This window comes from Protopterus annectens, chromosome 1.part2 (assembly GCF_019279795.1).
Source record: "Protopterus annectens isolate FY-2018-M chromosome 1.part2, PAN1.0, whole genome shotgun sequence".
NCBI lineage: Eukaryota > Metazoa > Chordata > Ceratodontiformes > Protopteridae > Protopterus > Protopterus annectens.
In genome coordinates, this window is record NC_056727.1 from 556,488,896 (window position 1) to 556,505,882 (window position 16,987).

General features: G+C 37.9%; 1 protein-coding gene across 2 annotated transcripts in view; it reads right to left on the reverse strand.

Annotated features, from left to right (window-relative positions):
• ENTPD6 (ectonucleoside triphosphate diphosphohydrolase 6) overlaps nucleotides 1–16,987 on the reverse strand; it is a 921,044-nt gene that overhangs the window by 401,624 nt on the left and 502,433 nt on the right. For both annotated transcript variants that reach the window (XM_044057700.1, XM_044057708.1), the window contains exon 5: nucleotides 1,068–1,143. In XM_044057700.1, the coding sequence (XP_043913635.1) occupies nucleotides 1,068–1,143 (76 nt within the window). The remainder of the gene's footprint in view (nucleotides 1–1,067; nucleotides 1,144–16,987) is intronic.

A 16,987-nucleotide genomic window follows, 5' to 3' on the forward strand; every position in this document is an offset into this window, starting at 1 on the left:
GCATCTAGGTCCAGAGAGATCAACATACCACTGTATGCAGCCCTCATTAGAACCATCATAGAATAGCAAAATAATATACGAGTAACACACCACCACGAGACCATATGAAACAAAAAACAATAAATTTAATAAAAACAAACTGGATGAGTGCTTTCACGTACTACCAAGGTATGCTTCTTTAGATCTTAAAAACATGCATCAAACTTCACTTTATATAGGCTACCATTCAAATAGATTAATTGGTTAATTGAACAATTGCTATAACAAACAATCTACCACCATCAGATTGCTAGCTACTACATAAAAATGAACTACATCTATACAATTAAAATACAAAACATAAATCAATCATACATAAACTATGACCATAAGATTTCTAAAACCTCATAAATGACAAATATTAAAAAATATATATGAATGGACCTTTGGATAACAGCGGTGCTTATTTAATTTCATTTCAACCATCATAGAATATAATGCCTCCTTCGGTATGTACTGACCAGATACATGCAGCAACTGGAACATCCACAAAGGTTACTTACAAAAAGAATACAGGGAGAGAAGACAATGTCCTATGCTGATCGACTCAAAGCCTTGTGTCTTTACTAGGTATAGTACAGACTTCTGAGAGGTGATCTTTGCCTACCATACAAGGCATCCCCAGACTCTGTTTTGATGAACCTTCTGCATATCCACAAAACAAACAGCATCAAAACTACTAGATTAAATAACCTAAATTTTGATTGAGATATAAATAATACATGTTGGAGAGACAGATATGTTGCTCAGAGAATTTTCATTCTTTGGAACAGGCTTCCCATCTGTGTGAAACACTATCCCTATTAAAACGCAACTTGGACCAATGGATGGGTAATCAGAAATTCACCCCTGGTCTGGTGTCTATGTCTCTGATGGACACAGGCAATCAGTAACTCACTCCCTATATAAATCAAATTTGGGGATCACATTTGGGTTGCACGGCTAGGCTTACAAGGGCCCCAGTGATCATTAGCTTACTATACACTTATGAGCCTAAAGCAGGTTTAAGATACAGTCAAAGATCTTACCTTCGTCAGTGCCATCCATAATACTGACACACTTTTCTGCAACAAAGAAAGGCGATTCTTGGAAGACTTCTGTTACCTAGGTTTTAAAAAGAAGATTAATACTTTTGCTTTAATGCTATTTCAGCATTTTGTGTTTTAATTATAGTTCTTACAGGTATATTTGAGCAAGGCACATAGTATTCATTTTTTTTTTTTGCAGTTTTTGTCCATGCTGCTTGCCAGTCATCAGCCCTCTCACCATCAGGGCAAGAGTCAACCAGAAGAGGAAATTATTAAAGCAGCCATCAGGAGTGGTTTGTGTATTTACCAAAAGCCCTCTCCTGTGCAAGCTGGATTTATGACAGTGAAGAGGGACTGTAAAAGGTTATCCCCTGCGTTTGCAATGGATGCTGCCAGAAGCAATCCTGCCCTTCTGTCCTCAAGCACAGGTGCTAGTTTCCATGGTCTTCATTATAAAAATTGTACTGTACTAGCCATTGAGCTGTCCAAGCACCTGCAATCCATCCTTACCTCCAGGAGAGGTGAACAAGCCACACACCTTCAGTCCTCTTCCCAGCCTTGCTAGTTCTGTGACTGAGCCACTAAATGAACCCCAGTCAGAGCTCCATCCCTCTGCACCACAAAGCCAGACAGAGAACAGCATTTATAAATTAAACTACACTAAGTCGATGTGTCAATGCTATAATGACCTAGGACCTCAAAAAAGATCATCACAGGCCAACTTCTACATGGACAAGATCCAAAACATCCCGTCTCCAAACCAATCATTCAACATGTTCTTGAAACAAACTCTTTGCTTGTACAACCTCAACTGATAACGCATTCAATTTTCTCACTATTAGTCTTCACCATTTTTTTATTGTTCTTTCAATATTTACCAATGCACCGTTGTTTCTACTACCAGTGTCAAGCCTCAAGAAGCTGAACTCCAGTTTATTAAACCTTTCTTCACAGCTATTATTTAATCCCCTAATATTTTTGGTAAAATACTTCTGTACTCTTTCAATTCTAATATCCATATTACAGATCCCTATTGAAATGTTGGGACTTGAAAGGCAGAGTGCAGAGAAGCCGAAAAAAGGAATGAAAACCCAGGAAAAGAGCAAATCTCAAAGATTGCTCTTTTCCTTTACTTTTTGCAAGGGGCAAGCTCCCCTTCTCCCCATGTGCAGGGCAAACCCTCCACACCCTCATAACTTATATATACAAACTCTGAGGTTGCCATACCTCAAAGAAAAGGGAATATCCTGAAAAATGGCCATCTTGGATTTAGTATATGTTAAGTCCATTTTTTGGCCATGCAGTCCATATTTCAGGATTTGTTCTGGTGGATCCTGATATTTTAAATGGTTACTCCAAATTACAATATATGTAAAATCCTGTATCATACTCCAAAACTGGTCTAACAATGTTCTTAAAAACTAACAGCGTCACCCTTTCATCATCACCCTTCATCCACTGCTATTGCCAAATCATCAAATTCCTTACAGCACGAAATAATTGTCTCATTTATACTACATGGGTGTATCATTACAGTTGTACATGACCTGACACTTATCACAACTGACGAGTACTCCATTATTTTGGGCCAATAAATATAACATAATAAACAATTATAATATAATATAAAAGTAAAAAACAAACAAAATAACAACTACTTCTCTTCCCACCTCAGACACTCTCTCATCTTAAATCCAACTTTTCTCTTTCCTCCCTAGACGGCACCACTATCTCTCCTGCCTCACACACCAAACTCCTTGGGGTAATACTTGATGACAGACTAAAATTTAACTTGCACATACAACAGGCCATCAAAAAAACCCTACTTTCTAGGAACAAAAAATTCCTCACTACTGCCACTAAACAGACACTTGCGCAGGCATTTCTCTTACCTAGTCTTCTATATGCTTCCCCCCATCCTTACCAATATCCAAACTACCTCAATGCAGAAACTGGGACAAACATGAAATAAAATTGCCAGACTTATTCTAAACCAATCACTCTCATTGCATCACTGCTGCTCACTAAAACTTCAGTGGCTGGAATTTCCTCACCTTCTCCTACAATCACAACTCCACACTACCTTTTCCATACTGAACAACCCCCCTCTGCCTGCCCTACTCTCGCCTCCCATGTTACTCCCTACTCCTGACCCCGGCCTCTCCAGAGTGCTGATCAGCATCTTCTCTCAGTTTATAAACCCAAAAGGAATATTGGCAAACTATTTTACAAACACTCTGTCTCACTAAATTGGAACAAACTCTCTCCATATTAGATCCAACATTTCCTTTCCCTGATTTAAAAAGGAGATTAAATCCCACCTACTAAACTTGAAATTATGTCGTTGCCTTGACCACACGTAGTCTTAGTCTGTCCTAATGATGTATAACCTCTTGCATCTCCTAACTTTCTTTCTCTGTTAGTAACATCTGCTTAAACTAACCTCCTAAACCCTCAGCTCTGCTGCTATAGCCCTCTTCTTTCTCTACCCCCTTCCATTCTCCACACCATTTATCCCCCCCCCACTTCCTATTAATGTCTGTACATTTTCCTTCTTTTAAATAATGATTATACTGACACAGACTGATGGGAGTATGAATCTATGTATTTTTGTATCATATACTGCTCTGATCTTGACAAATGTTTTTACATCTTATATGTAATATACATCTTATAAGTTGATCTCGACAAATGTTTTTTATATCCTATATGTAATAGTCTTTGTAAGTATGAATGGAGCTCGTCTCCCCATGCCTCTGCTGAAAATGGACATGTATCCAGTTGGACTATCTCGGTCAACAAATGTAAAATAAATATTTTTGTTTTTACTCATATGTAGTAAATTTAGACCACTGCTATCAGTGCAACCCTTAATGTTCATAACTTTTTCTTTTGTTTTTCTCTTTATAATTAATTTTGTATTTGCATTGTTATTTTTAATAGTTTTTGTCCTGTATGCTTATCTTTGCTTATGTGTGCTGGGGCTCTTTCCCCTTGGGTCTCCACTGAAAATGGGTTGCTTACCATCAATACAATGCAAATAGTTAATAACCTTTTCTTTTTTACAATTATTTTGTATTGTGATTGTTATTTAATATTTGTATATTGTCGCTTTATCTTTACTAACGTTTGCTGGGGTTTTTCCCCTTGGGTCTCCACTGAAAATGGGTTTGCTTGCAAACTCAGTTGGACTAACCTGGTTAACAAATGTGAAATAAAATAAATAAATATGATAGTTCTAAAAAGCCAGTTGGTTTTCAGTTGTAACCACCCTGTCCAGCTATCATCTGCAAACTTTGCAGTCCAACTACTACCTGATACAGGAAACAGGACATAAATGTATGAACCAAAAATGGGCTCAAAACTGATTGTTGAGGTACACCTCTTTGGATCTCCTATTCCCTTAATTTAACTCCTCTTAAGCAAACACTTTTGCTTGTCTGTTTTCCAACCAATTAGCTATCCACCTAATGACATAGTCATAGAATCTATTCTGTAATTCAGTTAAAATATCAGTTTGGGAATTAAATTGAAGGCCTTAGCTAGGTCAAGAAATATATCATCCTCTGATTCATTTTATTTAATGCTGGCACCATGCCAGATAGAAAGTAATGAGATTAATTAAAGTTGAATACTCCTGTGCAAATCCATGTTGATAAATGCCAACATATTTCTTTTTTTGCTAATTCCTCCTGGCAACTCTTCAACACTCATTCATCACTTACCAACAAAGCTAGTTAGACTAACAGCTCTGTAGATATTAATCATATCAACTGGTCCTTCAATTATGTTTTAACATGTTCAGCCCCTTCCACCACTTAAGAAACCCACTTTCCAGGGAGAGTTGGAAAAGATATGTTAAAGGGGAATAAACATTGTAATTTTATGCTACTCAGAAAATAATTAAATTATCTGGTCCAGGGGTAGTACATTTCCTAATTCTAGTCAAGGCCTTAGTAATCCACTCTTTCTTCAATGAAGGACAAACATGACCCCTAGATGAACTTCTGTAATTCGATGGACTGCTCATAAAAAATATGCCCTATACAAGAAAATGTATCAGCAAAAAGTTTAACATCGCTTGGTTCACAGCTTAAACTACTTTCCACAATGATGGTGATATGCAAACTCTGACTCTTCCTACATTGCTTTACGTCTGGTGCCAACTAGCTCTAGAATAAGTTACCCCTTTTTTATGTTACCCTAACCAAGTTGCTCCACACACAGCTCTGTTGCAAAATAACCAGAGAGTTTACTGGTCATCATGCCGGCCCTTGTACCCAGACTAATTCTAGAGATGTTTCTGAGGGGCTAACTAAGTTGCCAAATTACTCCACTAATGCTCGTAAAGATCCAACTGTCAGCTGTGAGAACCCATATATACTGTAACCACCCAAACATATCACTTATCACTTGTAAGCCATACGCACTCCCCTTTGATTCAAATCTCTCAGGTAAAACAGTAAAATGGAAAAAAATTGATCTCATTTGGCCAGGCAGCACCATTCTCAGCACTAAAGTGACTCTTCACTCACCATACTAAACGATAGCTCTCTTCTTATTCCACCAATAAACAAGCCAACAATTCAAGATCAATGTTGACAGATACAAAATCATGTTCTAATATGGTCCAATGCAATACCTTCCTCTTCTCACCAGTCACAGCTAAACTAATTACACTTTCAGATTCTATCTTGCTATTAGTTTGACTAACAAAATGTCATAACTTTGCAAAAACATTCTTTATAGGCTGTGATGGCTAAATCCTCAAAGCACTGCAATACTTTGATAATGGAGAACCCATATTAATTTCAATAATGTATCACCAATCACTTAGTAAAAAATAATATCTTCCACTGAATATCATTATAATCTCAGAAGCAAGCAGTCGATCATTATGAATAGCAACAAAAAAAGAAAAGAAAACATTTACTGCATATATGCAATAGAATAAACTTTCTAGTGGCTTTTAAAACACTTCTCATTCTTGCACGTTCTTTTTACCCATGTCTTTTAGTACACAGAAACAGCTAAAGCTCTATGTACTGCAAAAGTGTGCAGCAGTACAATGTGTTTACAGTTTTCAAAGTCACTGGAACTTTAGTAATAAAACATCAATCAATAAGGAATCAATAAGGAATAAATGTATCCAATATTTCACATTCACACCATGCTCAGTAGACTATAATGAATGGTCAACTGATTTAAAACAACAGAAGTTAAGTGAAAATATAATTATTTTTAAACAAGAAACATTTTTATTGAATTATCACTTATGACATATGCAATCGTATATAAATAAAAACAAACCATATTGATGTATTTACAATTCCAAACATACATCACATATAATCTCCCATACAGTCATTGTTATTTGAGCATTACTTAGAAGTAAAAGTATAATTTGATACTTAATATTAACTAAGTTCTACACACAAACTTTATTCTCAGTTTTCACCAAAGACTATTGCCATTACTTCTATCCAAATTTAAATAAAAAAATCATATGCACTCCAAATTTAAATAAAAAATAAATCATGTTGAGAGTTCCCTCAATACTGCCAATGTTTGGTTGGTTACGCATATCATATACAGCAGACCATAATGAACAGTTAGGTTCAAATGTCTTACATTAGTTAAGCAAAAATAATTTGGCATGCAGAATTAATTGAATAGTCAGAGACAGTCACTCAGTTATCAAGGACTCGTGCTATTATTTCTGCACAAATTTTAGGAAAAAGGTTATGTTTTTGAGGGCCCTGCCATACTGCAAATGTTATGTCAGATATAGCAAATTAAAACAAAGAAAATATGAAGGTGCTACTGCTCAGTGCTGGGAGGCTAAACAAGAAACTCCATTCCTCACAAGCTCTACTCGCTCTAGAAAAGAACACAGATGTCTTGTGCGGTAATTGAGATATGGCTTAAAGCCACACACAGCACCCTGGCAGTGCAAAGTTATAATGCCTAATACACATTTGGAACAGCTACTACACAGGCAGGGACTAAAGTTGGAGGCGTTTCCCTTTACATCAAAAATAAATACACCTCAAGGTTGGTCAAACAGGGCAATGCAGTTGAATTTTGCAATGTCCAAATCACAACAGGCAAAATCCCATATCACTTTCTTGCTAACTACAGGTCCCCTTCTATGACCCAAGAAACCCATAACATGTATTTAAGCTTAATGGAAACACTAACCGTCCAACCCAATACCACATTCCTGGGTTCCTTTAAGTACCCCAGTATTAACTGGGAAGCACACACAATAACAAACATGCAGGGACAGAGATTCCTGGATTTTGTAAATACAAACTCCTTGGACTAGAGTGTCAATGCACTAACCAGGGGTTCAAACATACTGGATATGGTCCCCATTACGGGAGAGCATTGCACACCCCCAGTGTAATGTCCTCTCTGGTAAGGTCAGATGACAAAATGGTCTCCTTTAAATCAAAAATAAAACCCAGAACCCCAGCTAATCCTGTAATGTTCAGGAACTACTCTAAAGATAACTTCCTACTGGCTAAGTGATAATCTGGCAAAACATCAATCCCCTCTAAACCCTTAGAACACTGCTGAATAGGTGGAGCTGTTCACAGAAACACTACAGGAACAAGTACACAACTAACTCAAAAAACAAGTCACCCTGGTAGAATCACATTGTCAATGGGCTGTACAGTAGAAGAAAATCATGGCAAAAATTAGGAGGTGTAGAACTCAGTAGGATAAATTAGGATGTGTAGCACTCGGCAGGATAAAAGTGCTCTCATCAAACTAAACAAACAATTTGGAGCACAAATAAGATCTACCAAAGCCAAACTTGAGGTAAATTTGGACTGCTTGGCCAAGGACAACCACAAGACATTCTTTAGCTATGTCAACAACATCAAAGGCAATACATAACTGTGTGTGTAGAGTTCATTGTTATTGAAGCCACCTATACTGAGATCCAGAAGATCTAGCAAACCTAGTGGAAGTCAAATTCAGCCCTAACTTTACCCCTCTCTCCCCAACAGCCTCCCTCAGGGAATGCCATCAAATTTAACTCCCCCCACTATCACTGTGGAACAGGTCCTCAATTTCCTCTAAGGGCAAGAACACTACATTGATGGGCCCAGGCAATATCCCAGGCTGCCTTCTAAACAGCATGAACTATGGCCTATCAGGTCCTCTGCAATCACTGTTTAAACACAGCCTCCAAAGAGGCTTTGTGTTTTACGAATGGAGAACAGCAGTTGCAATCCCTCTGCAGAATGGTGAGCCATCTACAGACTCTGGAAACTACAGAGCCATAAGTCTCACTAGGCTCATATGAAAAGCCATGGAAAGAATTATCATGGAAATGATCAATAATGACATACGAAACCTCCAGACAATGGCCCAACCAAGTTTGGTTTTGTCAAGGGCAAGTTAAGATTAATCAACTTGGTGAACTTGTTTGTGAAGGTCACCAAAGCAATGGACAAGGGCAAGATGGTTTACACTGCCTACCTTGACATGGGCAAGGCACTTGACAGAATGCCCCACTCGGGCATTGTTGACAAACTCAAGAGGTTACATATAAATGCTTACATCACCTGGTGGATAGCCATCTGGTTCACAGACAGGACCCAGGAAGTTAGAAGTGGAGACTACACCTCTACAAAGCGGCCAATCATAAGCAGAGTCCCTCACGCATTGTTCCTGGCACCGCTCCTTTTTGATATCTGCTTCTCTGAATTCAAGACCAACTCCAAAGGCCACTGGCTGACAAAATTTGCAGACGACTGAAAATGAGAGCAGTCACAGAATCCTCCACTGACAGTAATGTTCTCCAGGAAGGGCTGACACAGACAAAATTTCTGTCAGAGCCATGGACTAAAACTAAATCATAAGAAATGCATAATAGTATCCTTCAGGAAGTCATCCACCACTGGTAACCATCATACTGACAACAAATCCTTAAGAGTCAACTCCGTAGTCAGGGCCCTGGGGATACATGGTGATAGACATCTAGGCTTTGACCATCAAGTGTCTACAGTACTAAGGAAATTATATGTTGTGCAACTTATAACCAAAGCTCTGGCATCTAAGTCCAAAAAAATAATTTTTCCACTGTATTGGGCATTTATCTGACCTGTCACGGAGTACAATGCCCCTTTGGTATGTACCTAACAAGGCACATCCGACAATTGAAATGTCTACTCCACAGAGGTTGCTCACTAAAAGAATGCAAGGCATTAAGTAAGATGTTCTATGTATACCACCTCAAAGCTTTATCCCTGTAATCTCTCTCGTACAGGCTGTTAAGAAGGTCGATCCCACCTTGATGGACCTCTTGCCTATCTGCAAAATAAACAGTACCAGAATTACCAGTTCTAGAAATTTAAATCTTGCCTGTGATATAAATAGGACCTGCTGGACAGACAGATACATATCCCAGAGGTTACTCCTTCTCTGGAATAGGATCCCCATTCATGTGAAGCAGAGTTCCTCCCTGACCCAAATAAAGTGTAACTTGGACAACTGGACGGGGAACAGGAAATTCATCCCTGGTTTGGCAGCTATGTCTTTAATGGACACAAACAGCCTTTAAATGGTTCATCTCTCAGGTCCCTGCTTTTAAATGTTTCATCTCCTGAGCCCCTGGTTACACTTATCTAGGATATGTCAGAGATTTGGGATGAATTGCTAAGCTTAAAAAGGCCCCAGTGGTTGTTAGCCAAGTACACACCTAAGAATCTATGATCTTCTATTTTTGAAGTCTGAAAAATCTTACATTAACTACATATCAGTCTCTTCTGAACAGTCCAAATCATTACTTCCACCTACATTCTGAACATAATAGTTATGAACTCTATGCTGCAACTCTGTGATGTATAAAGATAAAGCTATTTATGGGAACTCCTCCTCCCACTCCCCTGGATTAGTTTTAGAAATGCATCCTTCTGCAGCATCCACACCTTTGATATGCTCAGGTGGTCCATCAATGAGCTTAGGTGGAATGGAATGCATTTGTTTCTTGTTCTGTGACAGATTCCTCTTGCCCCAGACCTTCATCCTTTATTCAGTGAGCTCCACAAGTAATCTCTGAGTCACTTGTGGTGAAGACATCCTCCTAGTTGGGAGGATAGTGTCTGAGGGAAAATTCTTGTGTTTAGATGTACCTACCTGTCCAACCATTCCTATTCTTTCTTTATACAGAGTAGAATGGGGCTGTTCTCCTCCAGGGACTGTCAGTATAGTTTCCAATTATTCCTAAATTATGGACATCAGCCGGGTATAACAACCTCGTGTTTCTTAAGCTTAGTCAAACACTCTGCTTATGCTATGCTGAAGAGGTCATAACAATGCCAAAATATGCATATCCATAGCTAGTGGGGTTTGGCTTTATTGTCCTGAAATTGTCCATTAAAATGACTTCAAACGTAAAAGTCATGGGCAATCAGAATCGCCATATAGCTGAAACACCTGATGTTCATAAGGGTCATTTGCATATATCCCTTGGGCCTCTGTTACAGGAGGTTTGGGAGGTCACTATTTTGAAAGTTCTAGCTTGGCTGGAGTTTTCATTTAGTTTTTTTTCTCATTGGTTTTTCAGTGTGACCTTCTAACTCTGTTTTTATTTGTTTTAAATTATCATCATACTTGTTCATATGCAGCCTTGCTAGAAGCACCATCAGAAATGTGGACACAATGTATCACAGTACTCTTACAACCTCTATAACTGTAAATGAAATCCTCTGGCATCCAAGGCACTTCTATTATTTTCTGGGCACCAAGAAAAGTCTTGACTAGAACCTTTTACTCTACTGTTTTTGGACTGGTTCTATTACCCCTTGAAGTAGCACTTCTTGTATAAGAGAAGTACCAAGTCTTTCTGACCCTTTGGTACTGGCAGAATGTCTACAAATCTTGTTTTTAATCTGTAATGTGGCTTGTAAGCCTGGGCTACTATTTCCAGGACCACTTCTCTTGGTGTGATGTTTTTCAAATCTTTTTCAGACCTGTACCAGTTAGTCATCTAACTACTGGTGGGATGGAGGCTGAAACACAGGAAGGGGGATGGGGTGGGAATTTGGGTAAAAGGGAGTGAGCAGCACGAGATAGTCATGATTACTCCCTTTAGGAAGTGTAGGTCTGGGGAGGGGGAGGTGTTTCTTCTTCTGGACTCCCTTCCATTTTTTTCTCATCTCGGCCCCAGGGCCGGCCTTAGCCAAAATGACACCCTAGGCGAAGTAGTGCTCTGGCGCCCCTTAAGCTCCACCCTCACCACACTCCTGAAACACCCCTATTTGAGCCACACCCACTGGGTCATTCCCCAAGAAAGCCACTCCAGTCATTTCCTTAAATTATTTAAATGCATAGGAAGAAAAAGATACCTTGTAATGTGGTTAAACTGCAGCTACCTTTGCATATGTATGTTCTGCTTGAAATACCAGAGCCAGATCATGGTCAAATAGGGTTCTAGGAAGGGTAATAGACTGCCACCACAGAGCAGCCCCTCCTGCAGAAAACCCCAGCAGCAGCCCCCTCCTCAGCCATTCCAGTATTCGATTATTTGATTATCTCACCAGTTACTACGCATATATTCTATTATTTGCTTCTACAATGATTACAGATATTGAAATAGCACAAACACAGATAGCCATTTGCTAAACAAACAATACAGTCTCACAATGAAAACAGACTTAGCATGAGCAGTAAACTTGTCTACCCTTGAAACTCATATTCATTGAAATGCAAAACTCACCATTGAAACAGCATGAAAACCCACATCAAAAGTTATACAAGGCATAAACCAAAAACCTGAGATAAAATCATGTATATTTTGTGAACTTGGACAGTTGAGAATCAAGCCACTCACCAATCTCTTGCTTGTCTCTTACACACACACACACACATACATATACAGTCTCCCCTGTCCATCACACACACACACACACACACACACACACACACACACACACACACACACACACACACACACACACACACACACACACAATCTTGTAGCTCAAGAATAAGTGGACAAAAATCCATTATCAGGGAAATTTTAACTAATCCTCTTAAACACTGAAAAGGATGTAATAATAATAATAGATTTAACATTAACATTAATGTGCATTTTTTGAAGGACATCAATTGTCTGTCATTTAGCAACTGCAGCCTACAAAGAATTGTCAGGAAACCTCACATTTTATGAGAAACAGAGGCAAATTCATGGATGGTGGAAAGTTAAGGCAACACACCAATTTGTTTCTCTCACTCTCTCTCTTTCACTCGTGCATATAGTCTGACCAATTATGCACACATGCATACACTCACAAACCACGTGAATTGCACATACCTGCTTGTACCAGAACAGAGCCTGAAGATCTGTTTTTTTTCCTGCAGTGTGACTATTTGGGTTGCATATTTGACAAACCACATCATACACACACACACACACACACACACACACACACACACACACAGAAATCTCAACCCTCTTTACTTGCTGTAAAACCAAAAGTAATAAAAACGCAACCAACACAAAACTTCTTTCATTACAATGATTTGGGTTTGCTTGGGGAACTATCATTACAGATCTCTGCAGTAACCGGTCAAGAGTACATACATTTTCCATCAAAAAGATGATGTAAATGGATGTTGCAATTGCATGAGCTGTATCTGTAATGGCAAAAATGGATGGATGGAGAACAGAAACCATCTGAGTTTCGGGATAAGGAATGTTTTAACAATAAATACTTAAGCTACTTAGCTACTTCTATTAAAATATAAAAATGAGGCATCACAGTAAGAATAGTCATACTTTGTATATACAAGATTACAATTATAAGCAAAAGGCAGAGGAGAGGGATACTGAATGGCTACAAAGCAGCATTTTTTATTAAAAAAACGAAAACTCATAGTATCTGTTTTATACTTGTACAGTTACATTATCATGTACAAAGGCATGTACATGCCTTTGTGATACGTGTCTGTACTGGTTCTTTAATAGTGACAAACATACCCAACAGTACTGGGATCTCTCTGGTAAACATGTCTTTCTTGCTGAATATACTACAGTAAGAAGCAGTTATCTAACTGAATGTCTTGCCAGAGAGGCTGTGTCCCTTATAACCAATGCTAATGCAGCTGAATCTTACCTCTTTCAAGATACTAAGATAGATTTTCATCAGTCTATAAGATGTCTTCTGGGTAACCACAAAACCTGGCAATAATGTGTTAACATTTTCTGTAAAGGAAGGGGCAGGCAGTTATTCATTCCATTGTTCAATAATCGTAAAGCTAGAGTGGCACTTCTGCTGTTACGATCTCTGCCCAAAAGTGGCAATAATCCACTGGTGCAGGGGCCAAAAGAAACGCATGTATGAGTAAGTGAAAAAAAAAACCTGTCGCAGCACTTCCATCTTAAACTAAATGGGCTGCCCAAGATTTTTGGGCGGATTTTGTTTGTACAGGTTTAACTATACTTCAAAGATTAAGAGTGTTGTTAAAAAGCAGATATGTGTTCAATTGTTTTGCATAACATAAGGCTCAGTTTATGTTGTACCATACAAGTTCACAAGTAATGGCTTAATTTATGAGTTGTGCAGTTAAAGACTTATAGAAAGAAAGGATAGCTTGCTTGATTGGCCTACAAGTGAAATTTTACCATTCAAACAATACCTGAATGAAATGGTTTCAAACTACAATGACTTTAGTGCCAAAACAAGTCTGACCCCTGCCACACCACCTTGTATTGTATAGGGAATGATTTTGAGAACTTTTAGGATTTTAATATTCCAGGTAAATGCATATTGTTTTATTGGCTCCCGGTTGAAATGTCAGTGCTGGTAATATACCTTCCAATACACCATAAAAAAGACTGAAAATACAGGAGAAGAGTGAATATAGAACATTGGTCCTCTCTTTTAAAAACTGTTTTTGCAGGGTTCATGTCCCCCTTGCACCCTTGATGTTAAGGGTCTATATTATATACTCGAAGTTTCTAAATTTCGAACCTCATATGATCAACACCATATGAGCGAAGTTTGAAACATTTAATATATAATAAAAAATAAAAAAAAAATAAAAAGTTACCGAAATGCTTTGAGCAGGGAGGCAAGCCCCCTGCATCCCCCACATGGGACTGCACCCTCGACACCCCCGCTACTTAAATATACCAACTACGAGATTGCACTTAAGTGCAGAAAAGGGAAATTTTCCCATTCTGCGCCGTACGGAGCCATTTGTTTTAACCTTCGAACTTCTAAAAGTTTGATCATATGGTGTCGACCACGTGACATTCAAACTTTTACAAGTTTGAGGTTATAATACAAACCTGATGTGAAGACTAGCTCCACAATCTCCCCAGACTGAAATATACCAACTCTGAGATTGCCATACATCAGAGAAAATGAAATATTCTGAGAAATAGCCATCTTGTACTTATATATAAGTCCATATTTTTCAGCTTTTCGGTTTTTATATTACAGCATTTACTGAGGATGTCACATGCATTTCAAATGGTTACCATTTTATTTTTCCTCTTCTGACACAAGTCTTAAAACCTAACTACATTTACTGGGAGTAATATCTCCTCTTAAGATTCAAGGAAGTGTACTTGCTCTAATATCCCCTATGCCAAGATTCACATCTGTATATTTCAGGCATTGGCATATATACATCATCCATTTGCATGTTACTTGCAAGCCAAACATGGCAAACTCAAAATCTTGACTTGAGAAATACAATGAAGGACATTGAGAGTATTCAGCCTTTTTGGGATGATGATATATCAGAGACAGAATTTAAAAAAATAAAATAAAATAAAACAGTGAAAACCGAGCTAACTAACGTAGCAAAATAATAATAAAAGCCAGTACAAAACAAAAAAAAATTATTAAAATAAAAATCTTCAGCAAGTACATTTATCTCTTACATACACTGAGACATAATTGATTATTCACACATTCGTAAATAAGAGACAGAATTTTAGTTTGACACTGCATCTCTATAGGAAGTCTCAGTATAAAAGCAAAATGACCATTGTCACAAAAATGTATCCATAGTAGCCATTTCAGTTTTTCTAGATTTTCCTAAACATTTGTGGGAGCCTTTCCCCTTTTATAAGCAATCTGGGGAGCTGAGACATTATACAGTCTCAAAGCTGCAGGGAAGTCATTGGTAATGACCAAAAATGTTTCTGCCTTAACAATCGTGGGGAATAAATTGCTTAGATTAAAATATAAATTTTCAAAATGTTCAAAATGAACCATCCAAGGACTAGTTTAAATGTTTATTTAGTATCAAGGTCTCCTACAGCAGAGAGTAGTGATGATAAAATGAACCTTTGATATCTTTCAGACTAGTAACTCAGCTACTTAGCTAGTTATCATGTAGAAGCACGTTTGTCTGACCTGCTGACTTTAACCCACTCGTTAGGAGATGTGAAACAGAGTGGGACCCCAACATGACTTTATGAGTCTGTATGTTTCTGACTTTTATCCATTGCCTTTTTTTTTTTTTTTTTTTTTTTTTTTAAGGCAAACTATTTTCTGTTGCTTCTCCCTGATCTATCAAGTCTAATTTGAATCACCACCTCTTTTTGTGTGGGATTTTATTTTGTCTGATTGGAATTGGGAAGTCCTGAGCTGATCGCCATCTTATGAATGTTGAAAATGAGATGGGCAGTGGCTATATTTATATGGCAATGGGTTTTGAATCTAATCAATTAAAAGAACAGAACCATCCAGGAATGTACATTTTAATATACTCATATACATACCTCTGCCACTGTTGTTTTTCATGTTTTGCTTGTTGCTGCATTTATTATGATGATTTCACAAGACCATAAAAAATGTTGTGTTAAAAAGTGTGGGGGTACCTTCCAAGGCTTTAATTTGCTCTCACCATGTTGACAATTCTCACCATAAAGTAAAATGTTTCTGTATCTGGATACATATGTTCAGAATATTAAGATTGGCCCATCCCTTGTTTTCTCATTTCATTATCATACCTCTGGAAAACAATACCATCTATATTCAGTTACCAGTCCTGCATCTACTTTTGCTTTCTTCTTGCTGTATGCCAAAGAAGCACAGAGTCTCACTTATGAAAGAAAAATGACACAGGCTTGCCCTGTTGAACTCAAAATAGTCCAATGCAAATAAAAAGCCAATGCACTAAAATCCCAAAGTCTTACACATACCCAAAGCAGAATAATGCAAATCCCCGGCTAAATAGAAATAAAGATTTTGGGGGTAGGTTTTGGCCTACTGCATAAAAGCAATCTTTTCAAATTTATTTTGAGAAAGCACTGCTAAAAAAAAGCCCTTTGGCATCTGAAACATCAAAGGTAGGTAATGGTACATCAAAAGTTCTCACAAAAAGCCACACCAGAAAAACAGTGTTGGGCATAGCAGAAAAATTAGTTTTCAATTGCCACCTAGGCTTGCAAGCAATCAAGAAAAATAAATAAATCAAGCCTGCAGCGTGAGGAATCAAAACCTCAGTAATAAACAAAGTTTTCAAAATTGAATGGGGCAAATCACCCAATAAGAACGTTTAACGCTTAACAAAATTATGAAGTAAGTTTTCCAACACAAAGACACTGGATAAACGGGCCATCAAGCTCTTGAGGGTCTTATGACTCCAAAGTAGGCAGCTTCCATCACAAAGGTGAAGAAGCTGGAAGAGTTCTTAACAGTCATAGTGAAAGTAAGATATGCAGTATGGATCTCCAAGGAAGGAAATTACAGACAGAAATTCAAGAGTTCAGTAAAATACTGAAGAGAAAAATCCAAATTGGGCACAGAAAATCTTGCTTTCAGGCCCTAGCCCATAAAATTTCCAACAACTTAAGACGTACACTTTCCTTGAAAGAGATCTTCTACTTTAAATAAATCACATTATCCTGCTCTAATAGAGATTTGAGAATTGCTTGTTCT